The 27,697-nt window shown below is 38.4% G+C and overlaps 1 protein-coding gene across 4 annotated transcripts in view; it reads right to left on the reverse strand.

Annotated features, from left to right (window-relative positions):
• LOC111868208 (atrial natriuretic peptide-converting enzyme) overlaps positions 1 to 27,697 on the reverse strand; it is a 95,755-nt gene that overhangs the window by 10,546 nt on the left and 57,512 nt on the right. For all 4 annotated transcript variants that reach the window (XM_023858656.2, XM_023858655.2, XM_023858653.2 and 1 more), the window contains exons 4-8: positions 13,422 to 13,635; positions 8,319 to 8,485; positions 6,376 to 6,583; positions 2,943 to 3,184; positions 1,255 to 1,461 (exon numbers count right to left, since the gene is read on the reverse strand). In XM_023858656.2, coding sequence (XP_023714424.1) covers positions 1,255 to 1,461; positions 2,943 to 3,184; positions 6,376 to 6,583; positions 8,319 to 8,485; positions 13,422 to 13,635 — 1,038 coding nt within the window. The remainder of the gene's footprint in view (positions 1 to 1,254; positions 1,462 to 2,942; positions 3,185 to 6,375; positions 6,584 to 8,318; positions 8,486 to 13,421; positions 13,636 to 27,697) is intronic.

The raw sequence follows: 27,697 nt of genomic DNA on the forward strand, positions 1-27,697 counted from the left end.
CTGCCATAAACCTCCATCATTTTTATGTAATCCAATAAGTAAACTTCACTAGAACTTTTACCCAACTATATTAACTTATAGTGAATCAATTAAATCTTTTAATATGAATTCCTTCACTCATACTTACATGTATAAATATCCACCTTTCACTTTAAATAACCAAAAAGATGTCACAATTACTAATTTCAGCAATGAAAAACATGTGCTTAGGTAGATAACTCTGATTTTTAATATTTTCCAACAATGTAACAATCACATAAAATGCAAGATATCTGTATTATATTTTATTATCTCTGTAATATACCTTACATAAGGTTTCTTGAATTCTATTTGCTCAGCAGGGATTTTCTATTCCCCTGCCTGACGAAATTCCAAATCAAATACTGCGAAATTAAAGATAAATAAATACTCTCAAGTGCAGCTTTTTTAGTGGGCTGCAGTGGTGTATTTTACTGCTTGCTTTGAGGTGCTTTATAAAATGCATCAGTTATCACTGTTGTAATAATAATCCATTCATCCATTCACCAGAGAAAAGTCACACTGTAAAACTCCTTATCCATTCTTTTACATGTATATCTTCCTACATGTAATATTGTTGCAATTGTGATCACTCTTTCCATCTCCTTTTTGTTTAACTTCTTCTCCACTTTGCCTCACCACCAACACTGTGATATGGAAAGAAGGTTACAAGAGGCAAGCACATAAAATCTGTTCTATTTGAAGTTGCAGTTGCAATAACCTCTGATACTTTGTGACAATTTTATATGCCATAATATTTTTGCAGAGAAGATATGGAAAAGAAAGGAAGGAGAGAAGGCAGGAAGAAGGGATAGGGAAGAACTGAAACAGGAAAGGAAGGAAGAATATGGGAAAACAACAGAAGAGAGAGAAATAGAGATGCAGGAGGGGATTAAAAAGAAAGAAAGGAAAAATGAAGAGAAGAAAATTAAAAGACTCAAATATTTGACCTGATGGCACAGGAATGTTGAATCATTCCTATGTTATTTAGACATAACAAATGATGTATGATAATAATTACGAATAGTGAGCATAGAAGAATTTGTAAGACGTTTGCCACTCATTTAGAAGTAATATCCAAGCACTCACTTGGACAGAATTAAGACAGCAATCAGCAATCTCAGTCAGGATATAGAGGCACAGTGCTCACATTTAAGCAAGATATGTCCAACATTAAGACAGCATTAGCAACCAAACATCGCCATTGTTTCAGTGACTCATTCAGTTTATACTTACAGCATCCTTTCTCATCACTGCCATCAGGACAATCGTTCGTTCCATCACAACGTTTTTCCACTGAGATGCAAACCTTGCCTGCCCCACAGTGGACATGGTTATCTGGACAGTAGTTACAGCTGGTTTCATCTGAGAGGTCTCTGCAGTCTACCACACCATCACACACTCGTGCTGACAAACCACGCGCTTGAAGTTCCTTCACGCAACCTGTCATAATAGTCACAATAGCTTCAACTTCTTTGTGTTTTGCTCCATTCAATAACTTTTCCTCAACTCCTCAGCTTATATAACAAGCAAGAAGATAGCTGTGGGAGGAAGCAGCCATATGCCATTTCCAGGTAATATACAACCACTTATCTTGATAGTAAGAAGAAAACCATGATAAACTTTTGGCAAGATAACTGACCTCAGTGTAGAAAATCAAACACAGGATCTCCCAAACAAGAAAGTGAAGTGTCATCCACTGAGCCATGATGTCTGGTACCCAGCTTCTTTTTGAGATTTAAGGTTTTCAAAGCAATTACGATTTATATTTTGGTCTACACAGTTATGATACCACATGGTCTAACAAAGGGTTACCAGTCTTTTTCTGGAACATGCTACCACCATATTCTATCCTGAAGATCCTCTAAAGCACTGCTAACCACCTACCAGACTCTACAATCTTACATGAAATATGCAAATGAATTTGTACAATACCAATTATAAACACAAACCCATCACTCAGTAGCATTCAAAGTGAATGTGCTTTGTAAGAATGCTGATAATTCTGCCCTTAGTAATGCAACACCCATTAAAAATGTATTTGCAAATAATATTTCAATTGAATGCACAGTTAATTTTACAGAATGTCCCAAAAGTCCTTGACCACAGGAGGCCTCAGTTATATGGCAAAAGACAGAAAACTGTGAACTAGGAAATGCTGTTGCAAATCATTTGTGTACACTTTACAGTGCTGGAATTTCTTGTATAGAAGAAGTCATTTAGGTGGTACACTCTTTAGACAACAGCAGTAAGAAGTTACACAGTGCTTGTGCACAAGCAGCACAGCACGCATACAAACCACACCGTTAATAACAAGAACACACCACCAAGGTATATATGACAATTCCTCTATTAAGGAAGATAAAACCAACGCACATTGGTCCACGAATAAAATTCTTATCTTAAAACAAGTTTATACACACTCATAAACATAATTTTAACATAAGGAAGGCTGCTGTGGTGAAACAAATTGAATTTCTTATATAAAATACATTGGAACATTTTTAATTATCCATTAGGGAAGTGATTGCAATTATGCCACTTCTAAGTAATACAATTCAAAAACGTTCTTATACAAAAAAAAAATTACATCAAGGTCTATATGACAAAAATCAACAACTACGTATAGTGAGCATCATAAAAGTTTTAAGTGTTTCTACTCTTAAAAACTTTGACGTATTAGTGGATTCCTGATCGTAGAGGCATTCCTCTGATGATGATTCATTATGAATTGAAACATGTTGGGTAACTAAGTGCTAAAGTGGTGGAAGCATTATATGTCACATTGGATTGAAATAAACTTAATTGTAAACCACTAACATAAATTTGCTATTTAGTTGCTTATTAGCAATCCATAAGCAGCTGAAGATGCTGAAACAGTGAGTACTTTCATAAACTTTGAATTTAACTTGTCTTTCATATACCTGGTTTTGAATTGCAGGACCCTGGTCCATTGAATTCTGGGAAATGTCTGCAGTCTAGATTATCTTTCAATCTAGCAGGGACTCTACTGCCACAGCCAGCATGAAATTCTCTACAAAAGCTACGACAAGGCAGAACCATCCTGTCCTCGGCTTCCCCAGGCAGCTGTGCAATACAGGAAGGCTGCAGTAGCTGGCATACAAATTCATATGCCAGTCGATAGCATTCTGCATCCACAAGCTCTCTGTACAAAGATGTATCAAGTAACTCACTGTCAGATATTTAACTGTTATATTAAATATGTGGGTCAAGCAACCATAGCTAAACAGATTAACACAAATTTTCAAATGGATGAACATAAATTAATACTTAAAATAAAAAACAAAACTTAATACTTGAAGTAATATACTAAACTCAATTCAATTCATATTTATTTATGCACAAACTTAACAGCACAGAGACCAATTACAGAGTTAGCACAAGTTACATAAAAATAATTAAAAAACAAAATACAACACATGAAAGTCTGCATAATAGAAATAAATTAATAATTCCAAGAAAAATTAAAGTTAGCGTTAACAGGAGAGAAAAATAAAATAAGACCAATACACATACATACAAACACGTAATATTAAGAGTATTAACAAATATTAGTAACAATTTTAGGTTCAATATGATTGACAGAAACTGTTGCGATTGCAAATATGTCAAGATCTTTACCCACCGCGTTGGCAGCATAGGCGCACCGAGCAGAAGGACAGTGTTTATTAGAGGGACAAACAGCAACCAATGAGAAGTCCCTAAGATTGTTGGGAGGAACACGAAGGCTAACATTTTCCAAAAGAGACACTCAATGTAGGAAAATCTGTAAGTATTTGAGTGAATGAGGCCTAAAAGCTTTATGCATTCAGAATATATGTAAATAACATGTGTGTGAAAATGTAGCTTCGAACCAAAGACAACACCAAGGTCCTTAATACTGCTAGTGCATGTAATGACATCATGATAAAGCTGATACTCGTAACTCAGAAAATTTGTTTTTCTGGTGTATGACACAACACACATTTTAGCAACATTAAGATAAAGAAAATAATGGAAACTTCATTTCTACTTGACTACTTCAGTGGCTGTAGAACACAAACATTTGTGGGAATCTCCCACAGTCAAACAGACATTTCCCATAGAGCAGCAAGAGGAGGCAATATTTATACACTACAGCTTTCAACCTGGTTGTCTGTACAACCACACAAGTGCTAACCAAGCACTGACCACCATACCAGCTCCAACGTCCATTATGAGAGCCTCCGTCCCACAGTCAAACAGACATTTCCCATAGAGCAGCAAGAGGAGGCAATATTTATACACTACAGCTTTCAACCTGGTTGTCTGTACAACCACACAAGTGCTAACCAAGCACTGACCACCATACCAGCTCCAACGTCCATTATGAGAGCCTCCGACAAGGTCACATCAGGTTCTGAGAGACTGAGTCATTCGCTTCAAGGTTGGAAAAAATAGATTCATTTCGGTTGAGATTCATTGAAAATCGACTTGTCTGCAGGAGAATTTCTCATATCTCGCGGTGGAAGGGTATGTGTGTGTGTTTTTGCTGTTTGGAGTAACAATATTATTTTCTGACTGACTCAGAACTAAGTGCAGGTTAGAAGACTGAAGAAGATTGGGTTATGGTTAAGGGTACAGAGTGGGTAATGTTCAGTCTAATGTGACATACAAGTTCACAACACTTCAATCCTCGTTCACCTTACATGTTTCAATTCAAAAGAATCATCTTCAGAGGTGCACCACTACGATAAGGAAACAGTGTCACATAAGATATTTTAAACAATACACATTTAAGCTATGAATAATGCTCACTATATAAATTTTGATATTATCATGATTGGTATTGATGTTTGTCTTAGGCACTCACAATGGCTCTTCTTGAAGTGTAGATTTACTTATGATGACGTTTCTTTTAAGTGTAATTGCTGGTTATTCTGACTGGGGTTTTGCACTGCATGCAATACGAAGTTCACTCTTCAACACAGTTGCCTCCCAATGCGTTTAAAATTGTATTAAAATTTCTATGTAAAAAAATAATTATTATGTTAAAATATCTTGAATCGACATTGGGTCATGTTGTTTTCCTCCTGATGGTGGGAGATGTCGTTTATTTCTCTTGATTTTATGTTCTTATTATTAGTAGTGTAGTTTACGTGCGTGCTGTGTCCTCAAAGAAGTTTTGCTACCAAAATTCTGCATGCATTACTTGTTCCCCCCATTCAATCTATATGTATATGCAATGTCCTTGTCAGAGTCAACTGTTACCATCTAGCAATATTAGGTGATCTGCATAAAGTAAGTGAAACTTAATTCTATTGAAAATATGTCAACAATTGAAATGTTCCAACCTCTCAAAATGTGTGCAATGATTTACTCATATAAAGTTAATTAATTCCAGGAATTTGTAAAAAAAATCAAATATAAATTTGTGTAGAGTGATGAAAACATCACGTAACTTTGAACGTTATGACTTTCAGGGAGCCTCAAAACGAACCATGAAACACTGGTTAGTATGACTCAATATGCTGGCTAACAACCCTCAAGATGTACTGTCATCCATAGCTTAAGAATGGCAATGTTGGAGAGCCATCTCTCAGATTATATTTAGTAAATGTACAGAATGGTGCACAAGTAATGTTACAGTTTAATGTCCATTTTAACAATATCCTATATTTGAAGTATGGGCTGGAATAGCTGATAGTTAATAATGGACTGCTGGAGTTCAGTTTTTGGTGGGAATAGGAATTTTTATCCTCAAGACCATGTCAAAACTGGCTCTGAGATCAATTTAGCATTCAGTCAGATGGATACTGGAGCTACATACTGCAATGTGAAGCTAATCACTCACTTCCATACAGTGCCTAGGTGTGACTGTGCTGAAGCATGACTGGTTAGTCACCAAGTTCAATCCCAGGGCAGTACCTACATAATCTGTTGTGAATAAAGCAGTAGTGGGGCAGATTTTTATCTCAGTCTAGTTTTACGCTTTTATCATTATTCCACCTCTGTTCCATAATCTATCACCACCTTTATCATCAGAGCCTGGTACAAGAGGCCCATTTGAAGCAACAGTACAAAAGAATGAAGTCTTATCTTGTATCTACATTATATTGTTATTGTAGTGTCACGACTGTGAAAATATGGGCCTTTATCACCATTCACACTGTACACTTGGTATAGTGGAAAGGCATAATGTTCAACATAAAGCTTTGCTTTGCCTTTGTTCAAAGGGGACAAGGGATGGTAGTAGTGGGACATCAGTAGAGTTGTACAAGAAGTCGCTGAAAGCAGTCAGTCAGTTCAGCAAAGTTATGCACTCTGTCACAGGGATGACAGGTAATTAAATTTATGCAAATTTATACTTAAAAATACCTGAAGGTAATGACATCATCCCGCACCTCCTTTATTGACCTGTGACCCAGTTTGTTTGGGTATGAGGTGACATTGTAAGGAAGCTTGTTGCAGTACTCCAACTCTATTGGTCCACAGAGTCTTGGAGGAGTGGGTGTTGCTGTACTAGATGGAGTTGTCACTACTGATGTTGTAAGTGGTAGTGGTGTTGTCAGAGCTGCACTACTTTCTGAAACAAACAAGAAAACAAGCATATTGGCCCCATTTATAGGACCACTGTGGCATAATATTTCTCATATAGAGAATGGTATTGAAACAGAATATTCTGCATACTGAGAAATTTATTTTAGCTTTATGTAGATATCATATTTATTCTATATAATAATTTAAAAGCAGAAGATCTTTGTGACACTTAAGAAGGAGGTGATTTAAAGGTAGAAGAAGTTTCCAGATTGCCCTTGATAGACTGATTGGAGTAATGAAAGAAAGAAAAGAATGACTGAGTTTACATTTATCATTAAATTCATGAAACAGTTTATCCAAGTGACTGCCAATATTAAAATTGTCTAACTAGCTGACTGACTGCCTAAATGGCTGACTAACCATGTAACTAATTAACTAGTTGACTGACTGACTGACGGACAGATTGATTAATAATGAACAAATTATGTAATTACCTAACTACCCAACTATTCACCTAACAACACAACTAACTAACTAACAACTTAACTAATCAACTCTACAGAACACAGTTCCTTTTGACAAGCTGGACAGTTATTCAGACAGTCAAGAAATTCCATGTTTTCATGGAAAAGCAAGGTTCATTACCCTGTTCACAAGAACTTGCCACTAGGCCTTGTCTTGGGACAAATTAATCCAGTACACATTTTCATGTACCAGTTTTTGAGAAACATTTTGATATTATCCACTGTATCTCATATCTATATGGACTACTTCATTAAGAATGGCAATAAAACACACAGACTGTGAATAATAATTAATTGAAAACAATTTGCAGATTGCCAGATTATTTTAGCAGCATCAAAAACTCTCCCCAGAGTTTCTGGCAAAAATTAGTTACATATAATTTGAAAAAAATGCTAACTTTGAATAATAAAGAATTGTTTCAAATTAATGATAGTGATTAATAATCATATTTCAGAGGGCCTCCCAACTCCCAAACTTCATTTTCCTTTTAGTTCATAATTTAACATACTTTTATTGGAATCCTGTCAGAACCCAACTGTCAACATTTTCTTCACAATTTCTTCTAAATATATTTTATAGGTCATGTTATTTGTTGAATGGGTATCTTTTTGTAATTTTTTTATTTTTTTACGATCCACAGTCTTAAAAAATCTGCCTATAAGAATATTGTTTTAATTATTAGTGCAGAACAATAAAATAGACTTTAAAACAAAGAACACAAAAATGAAAATTGCTGTAGTTATGTAAGGCATTGGGGTGCCTGCTCATTTGTAACACACTGAATGTTGGAAATGAATCAGCAACAGTAGGAATGAACTGAATTAGCAGACATATTTTCTGAGATCAGACTAATTTAGACAGCTCCTTAAACAAGAGAAGGATCAGTTCATATAGAAGTGTAATCAGAGCAGGCCTTTATGCTGATGATATAATCCTCCAATCCATATCCAGATCTCCCATTAATCTCTTCACTTCACATTTTATTAAAAATACTGAGACCAAAGATAAAGAAACTGGACTAAAAATATGTGGAGATTTGGCATGCATTGATCAACCTTATGGGAAATGATACCAGAAGGAGAGAAGAGGGAATTTGTTAGTTAAACTGGGGTGAATATTATATCGTTTTGTATAAAGACAAATCACTGAAGTTCTAAATTTCTTTCACATAATATTCTTGTAACTATTACACATGCATATTCAAGTTCAGTAACTCTGCTTTGTAATGAATTATGATTGTGAATGTATGAGTTCACCTTTAATTTCCAAACTATTTGGATCGATGGTAATGTTGGAAAGGTACCGAGACTCCTCGAGTGATATTTCTCTTGAGAGCACTGTCATCAGGTCAGGAGCTCCAACATCTAACTGGCGAGGATCAAAGTGCAGATTAAAGTGAACTATCAGACTGTGTCCTTCAACTCTGAAAGAGAAACAATATTGAAGTCTAACCTGAAGTAGTCATTGCTTTTACACTCATTAACTTAGCAAAATGGTGACTACATATTTGAACATATTTATGAAACATGAATATGATGACATCTATTGTCATTTGTTTTTACTTATTCTTACTTGTCCAATCACAAACTCAGTGAACTTCATGCAGTAGAGTCCTTCTTGAGAATCTAATAGTTGCTCAGCTGGTCAAAAGAATTTCCTGCCTTGAAGAGAACTCCAAGGTCCTTTATTGAATAAGATTTTAGGTTCTCACTATTCTGTCTTCTTTAACGTGTTCCTGAACACAAACTGGTAAATCTGACACCCAGCATGACATTGTAACGTTAAGGAAAATCAACATAGCCTAATATAAATAACCTAATCTGCTACTGTTATCATTCCATTGCTAGATGTTTTATGTGAGAACCTTCATCTCAAGCTTTCATTCATTTTGATAAAGGTAAATACTCATCAGAAAGTATTCGGAAGTCCTGCTTTCTACTCTATGAGCTAATAAGTTCAGTTTGCATGCAATTTCTTGGTTTATTACACTAAATTGTAACACTGGAGTTACATGACATCAATTAGTATAATAATTGCAATTAGTGTGAAAATTATGGAAGAAAGTGTTGTGGTTCATTTTAAGATATCATCCAAACACTTTCCTTGAGGATGTGAAGAAAACCACGAAAAAGCTCAAGATTACCAGTCCTCAGATCAATATTCAAAATCAGAATGTCACAGGAGTAATACCACAATTTTCAACATATACATTTTCTGGTCTTCAGTTTCTTATATGTACTGAATCACTATATTTAGGCACTAAGAATACCTCTGGTGTTTATCTGCCATGGACAAAGATTTGGAGGGAAGACTGTGGGCAAGAGATTTATTAATACTGATGCAGAAATAAGTACATGAAAGAAGGCAGGAAGCAAGAATAAAGAACACAGACACTGATTAAGTAAATATGGAAGTGGGAGAGGATAGTATGAAAGTGTAAGAGTGAAGTGGAAATAAATATAGGTCTCATAATTAGTAGAGATGGTAATGTGTTATTTATAATAAAAAAGGTTAACAAGCAATGTATAATGATATACTGATATACTGTGCCAAGGAGTAGGAACAGGGGGTCAGACTCTCTAATACCAAAACTTAAACAGTAACAGACATAAGAAAGCATTGTTAACTATTTGCAGTGGATAGAGATATGTATTGCCAATCTCAGAGGCCATTCAGTCTAAGGCATGAACTATCTTCTGCTCTCTTAGCTCACTCAAATGCTGAGATCATGGGTTTGAATACCACTCAAGAAACGGATGTATGTTTGTATGTGTGTGTGTGTGTGTGTGTGCATGTGTGCGTGTTTATTCTGTGTTTGTGCTGTCATGTATGTAGGTGGTGACCTTGAGATTGGCTGATCACTTGTCCAAGGAGTCCTACCATCTGCATAAGAAAGACTACGAAACTGAAGAAGAGGCCAGGGCCCAACAAAGGGCTGTAGAGCCACTGATGAATGAATGAAGAGACATGTACTATGCTGTAAATGCTCAGATGTTCCTACACTACATTAAACACACTAGTCATGATTGGTGCGATACACTCAGACTTATAGTAGCTAAGCAATCTCTTTAAGCTACACCACTAGACAACTACTACTCCAGACACCTTACAATAAGCATTATTCTTCCTCACATGGAATATTTTTATTTTCATGAGTTCTTTCTACAAACTCATTATGCAGAGATATCTATTTGTTCTCATACATCAGTACTGGAATTTCTTTATGGAGTTCAATAAAATTAAGTATCAGGGACTTTAATTAAAATTTGGTGGGAAACTTCACATTGGTCAGCAAGAGCCAAATATGAACTACACTTTATGTCAAACTTAAATCAATTTTCTTAAGTTTCTCATTTTCAAAAATGGCCCACCTCACAAGAACAAGACACATACATAAAATATAAATACTGCTTGAAATATTTTGGATGTGATGTACGATTTATGGGGCACAAGAAAAAATAATTATAACTCCTAGCAGTAAGATATCTGCTCCATTCATTAGGACTATCAAAACAGAATTTATGCTAATGTGTTGTGGTTTCTATGCTGTTGATTAAAATTCCAACAAATTTGTGTCTAAAATAAATTTATATCATAGACAATGGGTATACAGAATAGGAAATAAGGCATTTTGAAGGAGGAGGAGGAGGAGGAGTAGAAAGGAAGGGGGAGAATGGGAATACCCAGAATACAAGTCAGCAAGACAAACAACAGTAAGAACAAGTCCAAAATTTAGTGTCTATTTCATATTGCTTAGGTTGATGCAAAAGAATATGTACATGTCCAAGGCCCTGCATAATATTTTGCAACACAATTACATTTATGATGAGAATTTGCTAGCCTTATCCTCTAGCTGGAAAGCTATCCCTTGCTGGCAGATCCCATTTATTTTCCAAAATGCAGAAGAATAATTTTGCTACTTGCTTTGTATGGGTGTGAAATACAGTCTCATTTTAAGAGAAGAACAAAAATTACTGGTACTTGAAAATATTTTAACCTAAGAAGGATAGGCAAATAACAAGTTAGCAATTTAGGGCATTATATAATGTGAAAGTTTCTGGCTACGAGTATATGAGTACATAACATCTAGTATTGTTAAAACAGTGAAATCTAGAATGTTATGATGGGCTGTGCATTTTACTTGATGGAAAAACAAGGAATGCTTAGGGATTGTGGTGAGGAAACCCCAGAGCAAATGTCTGCTTCAAATAATGAGGAGCAGGAATAATGACATTACAATGAATCCTACAGATACAGGCTGTGAGGACAGAATGTGCATGGACTTGGTTCATGAATCATGTCTGCTATAAAAACGTGGTACAAGAATTGTTGAACACTGTTCTGCTGCTAACAGTGTTAGATAGTTTGTGTACTAAAATTTGGAGTTCAGCTTTCTTCTCATTATAACACAATTTCATATGGTGAAAACTTCATATAAGATAATGACCCAGATCTCATAAAAGTTTATGTTTATTGCTGTTCAGTTTCTCACATACCACTACAGAAATGTTATTCCACTTCTTATTTAATTTATTTACCTATTGTTCACAAAATAAATGGCGTGGGATATAGAGTGGCATTATAAAATGTATAAAATAAAGAGAAAGAAGTCCATGATTTATTTAATCCGTCTTGCAGTGCATACATTCATTTATCTCCTTCTTTCCCTCGCACTACATGTTTCGGCATAATAATGCCATCTTCAGGTGCTTACTTGNTTATACTGTTTGACGTGGACAAGTAAGCACCTGAAGATGGCATTATTATGCCGAAACATGTAGTGCGAGGGAAAGAAGGAGATAAATGAATGTATGCACTGCAAGACGGATTAAATAAATCATGGACTTAAATCAGTGCAACAGGACGCTAAAATATAACAAAAGAGAAAGAAACTGTTTTCCTTACTTGACTAAAACTGAAAATGGAGGGAACTGCATTAAGAAGAAATCTAGTTTGAATCTATTCTGAAAAATATTCTAGGAAGAGTATTGTTGTCCAGAATATGGTAGCACATAGTCTGGTAGAAGGTGGCTAATGTTTTGGAGGAAAATTGAATTCCCACCAGACTACAGGCCTGGTTTAAAATATGGCAATGAACACGCTTGTAACATAAGTGGAAGTCACTCGTGCAATTTCACCCTTCCGCTTGTTTCATCCTCACATAATACTCAATGGATTCCTATGAAATTTGGTATTGCAGTGGGGGAACTACCTTACCAATTAGCAGGCAAAAATTTTTATCAATGCTTTAAGGAAATTTGAAAGTAGCACAGAAAATGTCATAACATATAAAATGCAAAACTCATTAAGATAAAATTCTATTTTAAATATTTTTAGATATAATGTATATTTAAGGAAATTAAATAGGTGGACCCATTATTGCATGTCTCTATGCCAGTGTTAGAAAGCTATCCCTGTAACAGGTCGTGGAGGCCCATAGGTTTGTGAGATATTGAGGATCTCACATTTTCTAGACATTCGGCTCACAGATGCGGTGAGACTGCCAGCCTTATATGCCGGCAGCCCTTTAGCCCCAGGAAGATTCCTAGTACTCAGTTCTGTTAGAGACTGAGTCTTTCCCTATCTAATTTGGCCACCAATTCTTTCACACTTGAAAATTTGTATGGAACCCTGATAAAATTCTAATATATGAAGCTAAAAAACTAGACCACAGATAAGTAAGGATAATAATAAATAAATGATAAACAAGGATATGAAATCAAAATATTATTAAATTGCATGTGTTTATAAACAAAAATCACATTTCACGTATAAGAAAAATTAACCTTAAAAATTAATATGCCATATATCCACAATTGATCTTTTTAGCTTATTTTCCTTATTTTGAAAATGTAAAATATGCTTGTGTGATCACCTTGCTGTCTGTTTGTCTCTATGTGTATGTCTGTGTATTCCCTCCTAATTTTTAGTAGGAGGCTTATGATACCACCTTGCTGTCTGTCTGTGTTCCACCCTAATTTTTGTTAAGAGGCTTATGAAGTCACCTTTCTGTCTGAACCCNCCCCCCCCCCCAATTGTTGCGTTTCGTATGCTGTCCGCATCGTATCAAAGAGGCTTATGAGATCACCTTTGCGTCTGTGTGCCCCCGTTTTCTATGCGGCCGGTGTCATATCAAAGGAAAGTAAGAGAGTAGTTCATCCAAGAACTTACTGTCTTCTATTAGAATTATATTTTTTTTGGGACGCTCATTTTATCTTCTTGGATCCCTGGGGTCTAATGAACACCATGTGGGACACATTGCCTAAATATCTCGTTTATCCGCATTAATGACTATTGGAGCCAATGAGATATGCAACATCTGGGCCTACCGCATGTCTCCACTCTCCAGCTATACTTACCCGTCCAGTGCGAGGACCTCTGTGCCTAAAAAGGCCGACCTCAAGTCACTGCGCCGAAACACTAGATTCAGCCTCTCTCGGTAATCCCTCGCTCGTATCCGGAACCCTTCAGTGGCGGGATCAGCAAGTTCCGGAGAAAAGGAGTCACCCCGCACCACCCGAAACATTGCCCGGAAAACTCGCTCGCCTGGCGGATCCGAACTCAGGAATGTATCTGCGAACAAATCCAACAAGAACAGCTTACATTTCCCGGTATCGTCATTATGTATTCTTTACACGACGTAAATAAACTGACAGGATTTCCTCGGGGGGGGGGGGCGTATATGTCTCTAAATCTGCCGGTCCATCGGTCCTTCCGCATACTTCATGTCAAGAACCGATGCACCGATTTTGATGAAATTTCATATTCATCGAAAAATATAGCGACATTTCGACTTTCACAAAGATCGATAGGATGGAACTATAATTTCATAATTGAGAAGATGTGTGTTCTTACAATATTACATTTATTCGAAAGGGAAGAATGGCAAGTGAAAACCAGGGACCCCAGTAAGAAGAGCAGCCTCTCAATCTTGCTACTAGGAGAAGCGCCCACAAGGTTTAGGAGACATGAATCTCATTGTAGCTAACACGCTACCGTCTCTAACTGAAGACACCCCCTTTAGGATTTCCACAAACGATTTCTCCAGCGAATGCCGTCTATAGATAGATAAACACAGGAAGGCTGGTCGAGAGACTCTCGAAAATCGTTCTGCCGGTCGAGTGAGGGGGAAACAGGCCACTTGCATCATCTTGCACTGAGCGCGTTTGAACTCGTGGCGTAGTCGATTGATCGATAGGCCAAAAAAACACAAGCAAAACACGCCCAGATCACAGAACTTTCCGGAAATTGTCCCTCTAATTACGCATACACTCGTCGCCCTTCCGTGAAATGTTCACATTCACGCCTAGAAATGCCTTCTCAGAAATGCTTGAAGCTTGAAACCTCGGTCTTATCCGCAAAGGATTTTCGAGGCGAAAGTTCAGGACTAACATCAACATCATTTAGTTTCTTTTCAGTGAGCACTGGGCGTTTTTATTCTTTTTTTTTTTATCCACTAATGAACATGTCTGCGTAGATTTGTTTACAACAGTACGGATGATTTCATTTGGAAATGCAAAGGGTAAAGTTGTTCCTGTACTTAATTTATTAAGCGCCACGCTATGAAGGCATATGAGGGTGTAAAGTTATAGCTCTACAATTCTTGACCTCCGCACTAATTGGACTGTAGCGGTCAGCTTCACGTATTGGCCGCTCCCCCCCCCCCACCNCCGGGAAAAGAGCTCCCAGTACCCATTGGATAGGAGGCGGGTGGGCCCCAGAGGCAGTCTGGACGTTGTGTACATGAGAAAATCTCTTGCCCCTGCCGGGAATTGAATTCCAGCCGCTCAGCTCCTAGGACGTCGCTATACAGACTGAGCCATCTGAAATTTACTTTGGGAAATTTTCCTTACTTTTCACATTTTGCATCGTACATGAACGCTTGTTAAGCTCTCTTCATAGCAGCTGCTGAGAGATTTCTGAGGGTGGTTTTGGACAGAAATTATAGTGAGAGATGTTCCGAATAGCCTGTGTCCTCGGGAGGTTTCCTCTACTAGCAAGCTATTCTTTTCGAACATGGTACTACTGTTTAGACCTCATTATATATAATAATACTCTAAAATCTCAGTTCATGACTTGTAACAGAAATACTGAACAACTCCGTTGCTTTAGTCCGCAAGTGAACTATACCGACCGAGCGACCGCCACTTGTCGGCGAAGTCAGTGCCAACTTTAGCTGACAGAGGGTGTCGCGTGGTCAGCGCAACGAATCCCCACGGCCGTTACTCTCGGTTTTCTAGACCGCAGCCGCTAATTCCTTGAAATAGCTCCTCAATTATCTCACGAGGCTGAGTGTACCCCGTTCCAGAACCACTACTTCTCAGGAAATCTGGTAGCGCCGGGAATCAAACCGGGGCCTCTGGATCTGTAACCAGGAACTCTGACCACTAGAAAACAGAGGCGGTCATGATCTCAACATACAATTACTATAATTCCATGGTCTGTTCTATAACTTGCAACAGCCCTTAGGACTTCAGATATACGTTATTATTATTATTATTATTGGTTTATCTATTTATCTGTGAACAACTTATTATTTAGGTAAGCGGTTAGTCGCTGGCTTCCCACCGCGGCGGCCCGGGTTCGATCTCGGGTCTGGTCATGTGGGATTTGTGGTGGACAAAGTGGCGCTGGGGCAGGTTTCCTCCGAGTACTTCGGTTTCCCCTGCCAATCTTCATTCCACCAATTGTTCCACAATCACCTTCACCTATCATCTGGGGCTGGTACAATAGGCCAGAAGTGGCCGCAGTACAAGGGACTTAGTCCCACCCCACTTGCAATGAAAAAAATGTTTGTATCAAATATATAGAAAATAACCTCGATGTTCCTCACTGTCGCCATGTTTGTAATTGTTTACTTACAAACAACATTTTATACATAAGTTGATGACCTATCTCCATACCAAACTGCGTATGCCTAAAGCCAGTGGTACATAAGATTTATTATCATTACTAAATCCTTAATAAAGCGACGCAAATGTCGTATTTACCTCGAAGATGTGAGCCTTCGTCATGCTATTATTGACAGCTTAGGAAGTTATAAATATGATGTTAGGGTGGCCTCTAAGGGCGCAACGCCACAACTAAGTTACATGAAAGTCGGTCATCTGATTCATAAATTTAAATAGGGAGACAAAATTACGTACAAAGCACGGTAATCTCATGCCGCCTAATTCTGTTTCCTTAAGTGAGGAAAGTGGGAGCGCCTACCAAGTAGGCTGTGGGCTGGACGCCGGTGGGGTTGAGGCTCGAATCCCAGGTTCGAGCAAGGCGTACTGTCTCCCTTCTCGGCTCTGTGGCCCGTCCGGCCTCCTATGCAACGTGTACAGAGGGCTGTTTCCCTGGAGGTAAAGCGGCCGGTGTGTAAAGCTGACCACCCACCTCCGCTTAGTGCCGAGGTTAAGGTTGATGGAGCTATACCTCCACTCCCCATACGTCTTCATGTCGTAGTGATTAATTAATTATGTCCATGTATTACGTTGCCTTTTTAAAGAAAAGTAGGCTGAAAGGGGTGAAGGTAGTTAAGATTTTTCCCACTGGCATCGTTAAACATCCAACTTATCAGAGAATTTGCTGATATGCCTGAGTGAAAAACGTTGTTTATATAATGGAACGTGTTAATGTACATAAATAAATTGCAAGTTATCGTCTCCTTTAATGGAAACAGCTATTGAACACACAATCGAGCGGTGCGTAAATGACTACTGCCCAAAATTATTAGTCATAAGAGATTTTCCTAGTATTTAATACATTTTTTGCGGTTGCGTCTCTAACGTTTAACGAGATTACAACAAAGATTCTTTACTGCATGTTTTATGAACTCTGTAATTTGTGTGAAAGTCTCCTACAACAGACCGCCATCAAGAATGAACAGGTGTTATGCAAGTGAATACTACATCTCGTCTGTAACCCACGGATACTCGCACATGTCAGGGAAACGTAACCATGGGAATATTCCGATGAAAGTGTTAACCAAAGCCGGCAGGACCAGTGTTTTAATGATACTGGCTTCTATGTGGGTCAACTGGCATAACTTAACTTCAGATGTTGGAAAATGTGAAGGCTAAAACAAGAAATAAGTGGTATTAACTGGAATTAACACAGTTTTCTGACAAATACGTGTATATACTGCTGCGCTCCTGATCTGCGCAGATAACTCTGTGTGTATTCGCAAATGCCGCTCTACTCCGGATCTGTTCAAATTCGTTCCAAAATCTTTAACAGCATTTTCGGCATACATATGCTCTCATGTGCGCGCACGGATTTAGAAAGGTTTGGAATTGTGTTGGCTTCTGTCAGTGGGGTTATTTGTTAGTTGTCTGAAACGGTACGTAATTATATTTTTCCTTCCTTATGATATTACATAACTTCACAAGAAAACTGCGGTCCAAGCTTTTGGCCAAAGTGAAACACTTCTGACCAGGCTTCTCGACAGATGTCACCCATTAACAGAAGGTTTTAATTGTAACATATTAAATCTTACCCTATCAGTTTCTGGCTCACATTGCTTACAGCGAAAATGGACTCGAGTATATGTACCCACTTCACGCGCCACGATTATGCACTGTTCCACACTGGACTAAAGATAACGAAAATGAAGGTGGATGGGAGGCTCGCGCGGTGAGGACAGAGAAGAGTGGAGCACAGAGAAACAAGAGGTATTGTTTCCTGCATATCGGTGGCAATCAGACAGTTCAGCTACTTATTCAAGCTACCATCCTCTTTAATTATCGCTGCTGCTGTTTATTTGTGATTTTTTAATTTTCTATATTATTGGTCATTGGATTTTTTTCAGTTGACGTAATCCTTCCAGCCGCACTATGGCCCTGGGGTCGACTCAGCCTCTAACAGAAATGAGTACCAGGAATTAATTAAATAATTTTCCTGGGGTGCAAAGCGCGGCCGGTGCGTAAGGCTTACAACCTTACCGCTATCTGTGAGTCGATTGTCTAGATAATGTGAGGCCCTCAACGTCTCACAACCCTGTTCGCCTTCAAGGCCTATTACAGAGATGGCTTTACTTATTTTTACTTTATGTTATTGGTCATTATATTTAATTTTGTTTAATATCCACAGTGTCTGAAACCTACATCCATTGGGCCATGGTTATTTTAAAGCCTATGGCACAGGTCTCAATCGAGATGAGTTACATTTTTCTCAAATTTTTGTTTTTTAGGTTACGGCAGTGCAGCTGGAGCACAATGAAACTATAAAAATATAAAACAATTAATGTGATTTAAAACAGATATACAACATCTAGTTTCTTGCTTAGTTATCTGGAAACTTTCTATTGTCATACTATTAGAGCAATTGTTTGAATGAAAGAAACATTCAAATTCCAACCAAGGGGATTTTGTTGTTCCTAGATTTCCTGTCATTATTTTTAAACTTATATTTCAAGTGTTTAAAACGCTATTTAAGCCCTAAGTCCTCTGTTCATGCCTTCCAGAGCCTGTTTTAAAAAAAATATAAAAAATGTTTGATATGTGTGTTTAACTGAACCCCAAAATGTGTGTCAGTGAGCCCCATCAGTGGGGTACAATAAAATAAATGGTACAGTTAAGATCTTAAATTTCTTAAGAAGCCTACTGTGAACTTAGGAACATCTTTATACTACAAACTTATTTCGTCAGAAAATGTAGGTGTGTTAAGATTTATTTAAAAAAAAAAAAGCTTTACACTGTCCCATGTTCCCTTACGGCCTCCTGGTTTGTAATGCCGTGTAGTTCGGAGAAATATGGCCTCCATCTTCATGGTCGAAGAAAAATCTAAGCAAGAAACAAACACTGAACTTGCCTCCTGCTTCTGCTAATTTCTTGCTTCACTTAATCTTCGGCCTCTAAAATGGAAGCTGTATGTTCCTGCGAAACGTTGGGCTGCCTTCGAATTACACGGAGTTACGTCCCAGAAGACCATAGCCTTCAATAGAAATAAGCCTTGCCAACAAACTGTAGTTTGGACAGATTTTATTACAGTTTCATCAGTTACTGAAACACGGGGGCGGAGGTGGACATGATCTGCGCTTGCTGTGCTCGTTTTATGAACCTATAAAAAGGCTAAGAGTAGGAGCATTGTGATCTTATGGCGAGTTTCTACTAAGATGTACGGCGTCACATTTTATTTCTAACGAATTTTATTCACTCAACGGTCTAACACGTGTTTTATCTATATAACAATCCCGAAAAGTGAAATCGAAGTCAGCTGAAAGAGATTACGCGCCCGCGAACAAAAGACTGGAGAATGGAACAGCTGTTGCTGAAGTCAGGTGGTACCGCAGTGCGATAAGTGAAGGTGCGCATGGGCGGCGAGCGTACGTCACTTGTTCCTGTTTAAACTAATTGTGTATAAGAACGATATATACAAGCACGAAGACAGAAACCTTAATAGAAAGGGGGCAAACAACAACCAACATACAACATGCTATAAAATATTAATTATTTCAGATGATTAACTGCTTTTAGGTTTCCAGGATGGTCAGTCGGAGGCCGTCCTAGTTCACACAGATACGTGTGAACCGTTTGCAAAAAATGGCAGCTTTCTTTCTTGTGCCTAGATCTCTTTTGTGGTGGGCCTATGGCCCCTTGCAAATGTACGCTACATCAGAAGATAGGAAGAATGAAAGAAAACGAGAGGGGAACAACGGAAGGAAAATACGGAATAAAGCTCGGAAGACTAAAAGAAAGACAGACACGAGACAGACAAAAAATAAAAACAGAAGAAAGGGGAACGAGATAGAATAGAACAAAATTAAAACACGTAATGAAGAAGAAAGACCATGAGGAAGAAAGAAACAAAAAAGTTAAAGTTATCCCTGTCCTTAATTACACACCACGTAATGAAAGCGTATGGGGGCGCAGCGGCACAGCTTCACGCATTCTTCACCTCGGCATTTGATATAGATGAGTAGTGAGTTTCATGGCCCACCCTAGTCACCTCCGGGAAAAGAAGGCAGGTTCCCAAAGGATAGGAGTTTAAGTGGGCTCAGTGCTGGCCTGGACGCTTTTGACTAAAGAAAAACCTCTGTCCCCTTCCAGAATCGAGCACCGATTCTTAGATCATCAGGCCTGTAGCCTGGTCACTATACTGAGTGAGCTAAAAGATTTTGTAGGCGTGGTGATATTTAAAAAAGTAAAATAAAAACGAATTTCTGACTCCACGCAGCGCCATGTTCATACTGCGGATTTGTAACTGGGGTGAATGAACACGAAGGCCGAGAGGGTATGTAGAATAGCAAAACAGAAAATACTTATAAGTTCTTAATTTAATAGCCTACAACGTAGATATAAAATAGTTATTCCAGGAAAGTTGGTGAGGTAGTTCAATCATAGGTGTGACAAAGACAACCTTTCTATTAAATACAAAATGGCTACAGTAACGGAACTGGGGCTGAGGATCCTACTGACCGACATCGTTAACAGTTACCTGAACGGTCTGCTCGGCCTTGTCTATCTCTGCACTCAAGCCCCTGGCCAAATGAAGGTTCCGAAGTCGAGCTGGAGTAGGGTAGGACTTCTACATGTCACGTAATTGTTGCAGCAAGTTGCTATGCTTCACTTCCCAATATGGACAAAGTCTTTCAATGGAAATCAATGCAGAAATAATAACAAAAACTCCTAGTGACCACAGGCATGTTGTTCTATAGAGAGTCGTGACCTGTATACAACTGCTAATCACCTGCAGATTTCACACCCCTTGGCCTACAGCCTTAGTTGGATACCCTTGCTTTTACCATGAATCGTGATGTCTGCCAATAAAGCGACTGGCAGCGGCTGGACGGAAGGATTTCTCTTTGTCACGACGGCGAAACCCGCTCTCGAACTCATTCTATTGACCCTTTCCGTTATACAGATGAGATATTCCAATTAGAAATAATGATGATTGTAATCAGCTTTTATTTTGTGATTGATAGAATGAGTGAAAGAAACCTCTCTGCATCTTTCAACAGTTAAATTATTCCTAGAGCTTTCCATTAATAGAAATAACATTTTACTACGGAAATACAAAAACCAGAAGCTATTTTACTAAAAAGAAAAACTGCATGGAAAACCTTAATCAAATGGTTATTAAGCTGCATCCTGTAGCTACCCAGTAAAGGTAGAGGTAAATCCATGAAGACGTATCGGGGAGTGAAGGTATAGCTCCATTATACTTCACCTCGGCACTAGACGGAGGGTGTGGTCAGTTGCACCCAGGCCGCTTCGCCACCCAGGGAAAGAGCATCAGGTATCCATTAGATACGAATCTATGTAGGCCCCACATCCGGTCTGGTGACTGTGGAGTAGAGAAATATCTCTTGCCCCTGCCGGGAATTGAACGCCAACAATCCAGTCCGTAACCCGTCGTTACATCGACTGAGCTTTCAGCTACCCACTCCTGGTTAAGATTCTCATGTTTCCTTCTATTCCCCAGAAAATTTACTGTTTTGTTATAAGGGATTCTGTAAAAACTTGTCAGCAATTACCATTTATTTACATTTTTCAACTGAGTGGCCGAGTTCACGATCACTAAATCATGTTTCAGAATGATAATATAGGAAAACAGATGAAATGGCATTAAACGTATACAAATAAAAAATGACCAAAATGCTTAGTCCAGTCACAGGTTGACATGTTACAAAATACATGCATAGGGTAACAATTCCGCCACGTCATTTCTGTTATTGCTTCGAGACTTAAAATTCCCTTTTTTAATTGTCCTGAAAAAGGGTACTGAATATGAAAAGTGTTGCATTTCTCACAAGAACATTTGTTCGAAATATTTTGTTTCTCTCCGACAAATATTTAGTTCGTAGTTATGCTTGAGATCCGGGCAGAGATGCGCGTAAGCTGTGCATAAAACCGTCCGTTGCTTTTGTCTTGCTTCAAACAAAATGAATGAATATCCCGACAAGGTTCTGTAGAACTCACTTGCATAAAACTTCTTGCAAATCTATCGAGCGGTTCTGAAATAGTTTCATGCGTACAGAATAACACACGGACAGACATGGCGAAGCTAAGTGCGCACTCATGCAATTCTTCGCTGCAAACTCGGCAAAAATGGAGTTATCTAAAACTTATATCTCTCATCTGCGCATAGGCCTCAGAAGTGATCTCTTTTATTTGATATCTCACACAAAACTTATGTCTACGGCGTTTCATATCGAAAATATAACATATTGAAAAAAATTAAAAAATCGAAATTGTTTGCATTACAACTGGACGAATCTACAGATATTCAGAACAGCAGCATTTTACTTACGTATGTACGATATATTGACCATGATGAGATGTCATAAAGGAAGGCATTTTAAGTGTTTCTGAATTACCTACGCACATTACCAGCAGTGAAATTTTCAAAGTTTTAAATGGTTTCATTGAAGAGAGAGGTCTCGAATGGAAAAATTGCGATGGAGTTTGCACTGACGGCGCTGCCTGTCTTACAGGTAGAAATTCAGGTTTGGTCACTAAAATTAAGGATATGGCGGGCAATAACTTAGTGTCAACGCATTGCTACATTCATAGGTAAAACCTGGCTTCCAAAAAAATGGCACCTGAGCTTAATGAAGTCCTGTCTCAATCTGTTAAGATTATTAATTATATAAAAAAGAGTGCATTAAATACAAGACTGTTAAAAGCATTGTGCGATGAAATGGGCTCTGATCATCAAAATCTTTTTTTTTTCATTCGGAAGTTCGTTGGGTTTTCCCGCAGTAAAGTTCTCAAGAGGTTATATGAAGTCCGAAAGGAAGTCGAGCTCTTTCTAATTGATAAGAAAAGTAACCTGTCCCATTATTTCCAGGATAAGAAATGGGTAGCCAGGCTGGCGTATCCCAGCGACATATTTTCTTACATGAACGTGTTGAATGTAAAACTTCAAGGTCCAGATACAACAATATTTAATGCGTGGAATAAGATCGAATTATTCAAAAAGAAACTCAAACTCTGGCTTAATATGATTGCAGAAGGAAACAATGAAATGTTTCAGTCATACTCAGATTATATTATGGAAGCAGATGATTTCTATTCACAGAATTCAGTTTCAGATATTATTGCAGCCCACTTGAAGATGTTGTTGTCGTTTGAAAAATGCTATCCCGAACATGAGGATCCCCGGAGGCAAAAAATGTAGATTGTTAACCCTTTGGTTGAACACAAAGAGACAGCCCTTTCCCATGAAGAAATCCTTCAACTTATTGAATTATCATCGGACGAAGGACTGGAAAGTACTTTTAATACTACGAGTAATTCGAAATTCTGGATAAGAATGAAAAATGAATATCCAAATTTACATGAAATAGCAGTGAGATTTCTTCTTCGTTTTTCCACCACATATCTTTATGAAACTGCATTTTCTGCCATGACTGTGCTTAAAACGAAACAGAGGAATTGCCTGCAACTTTCTGACTGTCTCCGTTTGGCTCTCACTTCAATTCATCCCAGAATTAATAAGCTAACGGACGGAAAACAGAAACAGAAGTCTCACTAGCCTAACTAAAACCTTCGAAACTCAGTTGTGATAAAAGAAACTAAGTTTAACTTTCCAATTACTTATAATTGCTGTGTTAAAGTGCTGCGTCTTTAAAATCAAAATATTAATTAGTGTTGGAAGTAGTGTTTAGAATTGAGAGATTCATACATTTTATTTATCAAATTACATACTTTACATATATAATTATTTGGCGTGTGTATGTGATAATAAGTGTTTCGCCGGAAAATTGACATCCTTCTGCTTCTTCCTCTACTCAGCTGACTTCTATGGTGAGTTACAATGCATAAATATTTTTCTCACTGCCGTTTTTTTCAAACCAACATCATTAAAATCAATTTAATAATACAATAATCAATTTTACGCTGAACAACATAAGTTTTTGGTGATCAGCATGGGATATGTCAATGAAAATTAGCACAAAATAATTTAATGATGTTGGTCTGAGGAAACTACAAAATGCTACAAGATTTCATTAGTCCAGTGACTGATAACTAATTTAAATGTAATTTTATGTTTGTCAAAATGCCACACCGTATACATAAGTGCACTAATACTCTTTATGATTATGTTATAATTAATTACTAATATTATGTTAGCTTAATGCATGAACTTTAACAAAACTGGAGAGGTATTTACAAATAAATATGTTGGGACTGGGCTCTCGTCTTATCAAAAAAGAACTTACTGGGCCGCGGTCTCATAAAGATTGAGAACCACTGGTCTATATCCGTGTCTCCCCCACTTGTCTCAATGTTCATTATTCTCCCTCCAGTTACAGCTACTGGGCTACATCGAGAGAAAACCACGTATTCATATTTCTGGCTTGTGTTCTTTATTTTTTGCGTGATTAAATAGGATTACTTGACAGTGTGTGCTCGTGTATGTTTATTTCCAGTGAATATGAATATAGGTGAAAGTGTATTAGAAACCCCGTGTAAGTGCTGGGATGTGTAGGCTTAGCAATAATTTCAAAGATGACATTAAGGTTGTAATATGTGTGTGTGTATATATACACACTCGTACATAGGAGTCGATGAGAAAGTGTCGAAGTAAATTGAAATGACAGTTTCAAAACGATTCAATGTCACATAAATCTCTGAGCCACAGTTATCGCTCACTCATGGAGCTGAGCCCTTCTTCAGAAGCTGCCAGTCGTGCAGCTACTCAAGAACTTCCCAGAATTTTATGGAACCCGAAGGTTAATTACCGTGTTCACAAGAGCCCTCCAGCAGTCCAAATCCTGAGCCAGATCAATCCAATCCATACCATCCAATCCTATTTCTCTGAGATCCATTTTAATATTGTCCACCCACCTACGCCTTGGTCTTCCCAGTGGTCTCCTTCCTTCCGGCTTTCCCACCAATATCCTATATGCATTTCTCCTCTCCCCATTCGTGCTACATGCCCTGCCCATCTCATCCTCTTTGACTTGATCAGTCTAAGTCAAGGAGAATGAGATGGTCAGGGCATGTAGCACGAATGGGGAGAGGAGAAATGCATGGTTATGTAGAGCCTAAAAGCAAGACGCGAGGAATATAGTCGGTTCGGCCCGATAAGAAACTGGAAGTGTATTTTGGGCCCGTACCATTCTCTGCTGAAGCACTTAGAGTATAAAAGCGCCTGTCTGTCGGTCCGTATATATGATCGATGTGTGGACGTCAGAATGCACGAGCCTATCAGAGCCTGAATCCCTCCCTCGACAAAAATTGTATTGTATTTCTCCGAAGACGAGTAATGTGTTCATCCTCAGGTCACAGGGGGGCGCAGTCCCTCTGTTTAAATTGTTCTCTTGCTCTTTAAGCTATTTAACGACGCTTTCAGTATCGATATTATATCGAACTAAACATTTAAATATTTTTGTCAGCATAAAATGAGCCTACAATTGGTGAAATACGGGGTACTATATAACACAAACTCAGTGGCCTGTAGTCCACGAGTAAACTATACCGACCGAGCGACCGCCGCTTGTCGGTGAAGTTAGTGCAAACTTTTGCGGATAGAGGGTGTCACGTGGTCAGCGCAACGGTTCCCCACGGCTGTTAATCTCGATTTTCTAGACCGGAACCGTTAACTTTTTTTTTAATATGGGCATTTATATAACAACAAGAATTTTCATATTTTTCCTTAATTATGGGCATTATGGATGGGGATAAATTTTATTCGTGTCTGATCCCACCTGTTAGATGGTCATGAGCCGCCACTAGACTGAATTAATTACAACTGGCGCGACCTCGTTTCCAACCCAGTTGATCCTCAGACTCTACCTGTTGAACAACACTGATCAGCACTTTCAAACTGTCTTAAAGTACAACTGCAACGATAATTCTTTCTAAAAAGTAATACAAATTAGTTCTTAAGAGTCGCTGTGAGGGAATCTGTTCTGTCTGTGGCGTATATATCTTAAGCCTCAATCATATTGTAACGTGTATACCTAGGCAACGGCGCGTTAAACACTTCGCTTAAGCGCGTGGCAACAATACATATTCATTGCTAGGCAATGACTCAGTAAACACATGTCCGCGTAGGCAGTGACGTCACACAACTATAGAGGGGCTGTGTTTTCTGTGCCTGGTGCGTGCCGAAGGTTTATAGGGGACCGAACGTAGTTTGTAGCGGCAGAGACTACAAGGCAGTTGAGAATACATGGACGAGAATGGAGCATGCCCGTAGTGAAATGGGAAGATTCGTTGATTACAGATTAGGAAAGAGGAGTACAAAGTGACTGAAGAAAAGTAGACGTCATAGTGATTTGAAGTGCTAGTTTCTGTGTTGAGATCCGTTGCCAGGAGACGACTAGTGGAAACTGAGAATCCTAGCGCATGTGCAGCTGTGAACTGTAAATTGTGTTAAACGACAACAGTGCTGTAACTTAAGTGTAATTAAGAGAGGTTGTGACCAAGGTGACTATAAATCCAATCATCCGAAATAGAACCCGTTTATTTTCGTCACTCGCCCCCCCCCCCTACATGTGACAATATTATTGTTTTTCACAATGAGAATTCTAAAGCAAATTCCAACATATCATGTTCAAGTAGGCCACGACTATAGCTTGCACATGTATGGCACGCTTCGTTACTAATTTTATTCCATTTGCTTAATTTACATACTTGTTTTATTTAGTTTTGTTAATTTGTTTCGCTCGGTCTCTCGTTTTAGCTTCTTATTTCATTTGGTTAGTACTGAGGATAGTCAAAATTTATACTCTTCCCCTAATGTTATTAGGGACAAATATATCAAAGAGTATGAGGTGGGTAAATCTTGCAGCATGCATGATGGAGATACAAAATTAATACCATATTTTGGTCATAAAACATCAAGACAAGGGCCACCTAGAGTACTGAGGAGCAGAAGCGAGAAGAACGTTGGGAGGGACATGTGTTAAGGTGTGAACGGGAGTCGCTCTGGACGACAAAATGAGTTTTGTGAACGTGACAATGAACTCTCCGGTACCGTACAAGCAGGGAACACTTTTAACAGGTGATAAACTACCAGATTTTCAATAAAGTACAGTACCACAACGTTACTTGGTTAGTTTATTTACTCTTTCGTTTGTTACGGAAGTTCTGTTACTAAGTCATTCAGTCAGGAAGTAAGTAGAGGAACGTGTCGCTGTTTGGCACGAAAATGAACTACTTCCTTTCAAGCAATTAGTCAGGCTCCATGCTTGAGTTGCTGAGGGAGCCGAATATTAACGGGAAATTGTGGTCATGGCAGTGAGAACCAGTTCTGCAGGCCTCCGACCCAACGAGCGGTTCTACAAGTCAGACATCGCTGCATTATGGAACGCTAAAAGCAAATGAAGGAGAAATTCGACCTGACGCTCCACTGAACTAGGGTTCATAGTGAAAATACAAACATAAACTGGAGCCGTACTTATGTATACTGTTCGCACAAATTTCGTACACAATTGTGATCACTTGCTTAAGCATATTTTATTTTAGAAAATATGTTACATGTTTGGCACTAACTTCGCCGACAAGCGGCGGTCTCTCTGTCGGTATAGTTCGCTTGCGGACTAAAGCCACAGAGTTTAGTTTCTTACTTAGTGATTTAAACACATGACGATCAAGTGAAGTATTTCGTAAAAAGGTGACGTTGTTCCATCATGCCAGCAGGGGCAGTGTGAAGGCATTTAGGAGGTGTGATTAAGCTCCATTCTTAACTTCAG

Source organism: Cryptotermes secundus, unplaced genomic scaffold (genome assembly GCF_002891405.2).
Source record: "Cryptotermes secundus unplaced genomic scaffold, Csec_1.0 scaffold146, whole genome shotgun sequence".
Taxonomy (NCBI): Eukaryota; Metazoa; Arthropoda; class Insecta; order Blattodea; family Kalotermitidae; genus Cryptotermes; species Cryptotermes secundus.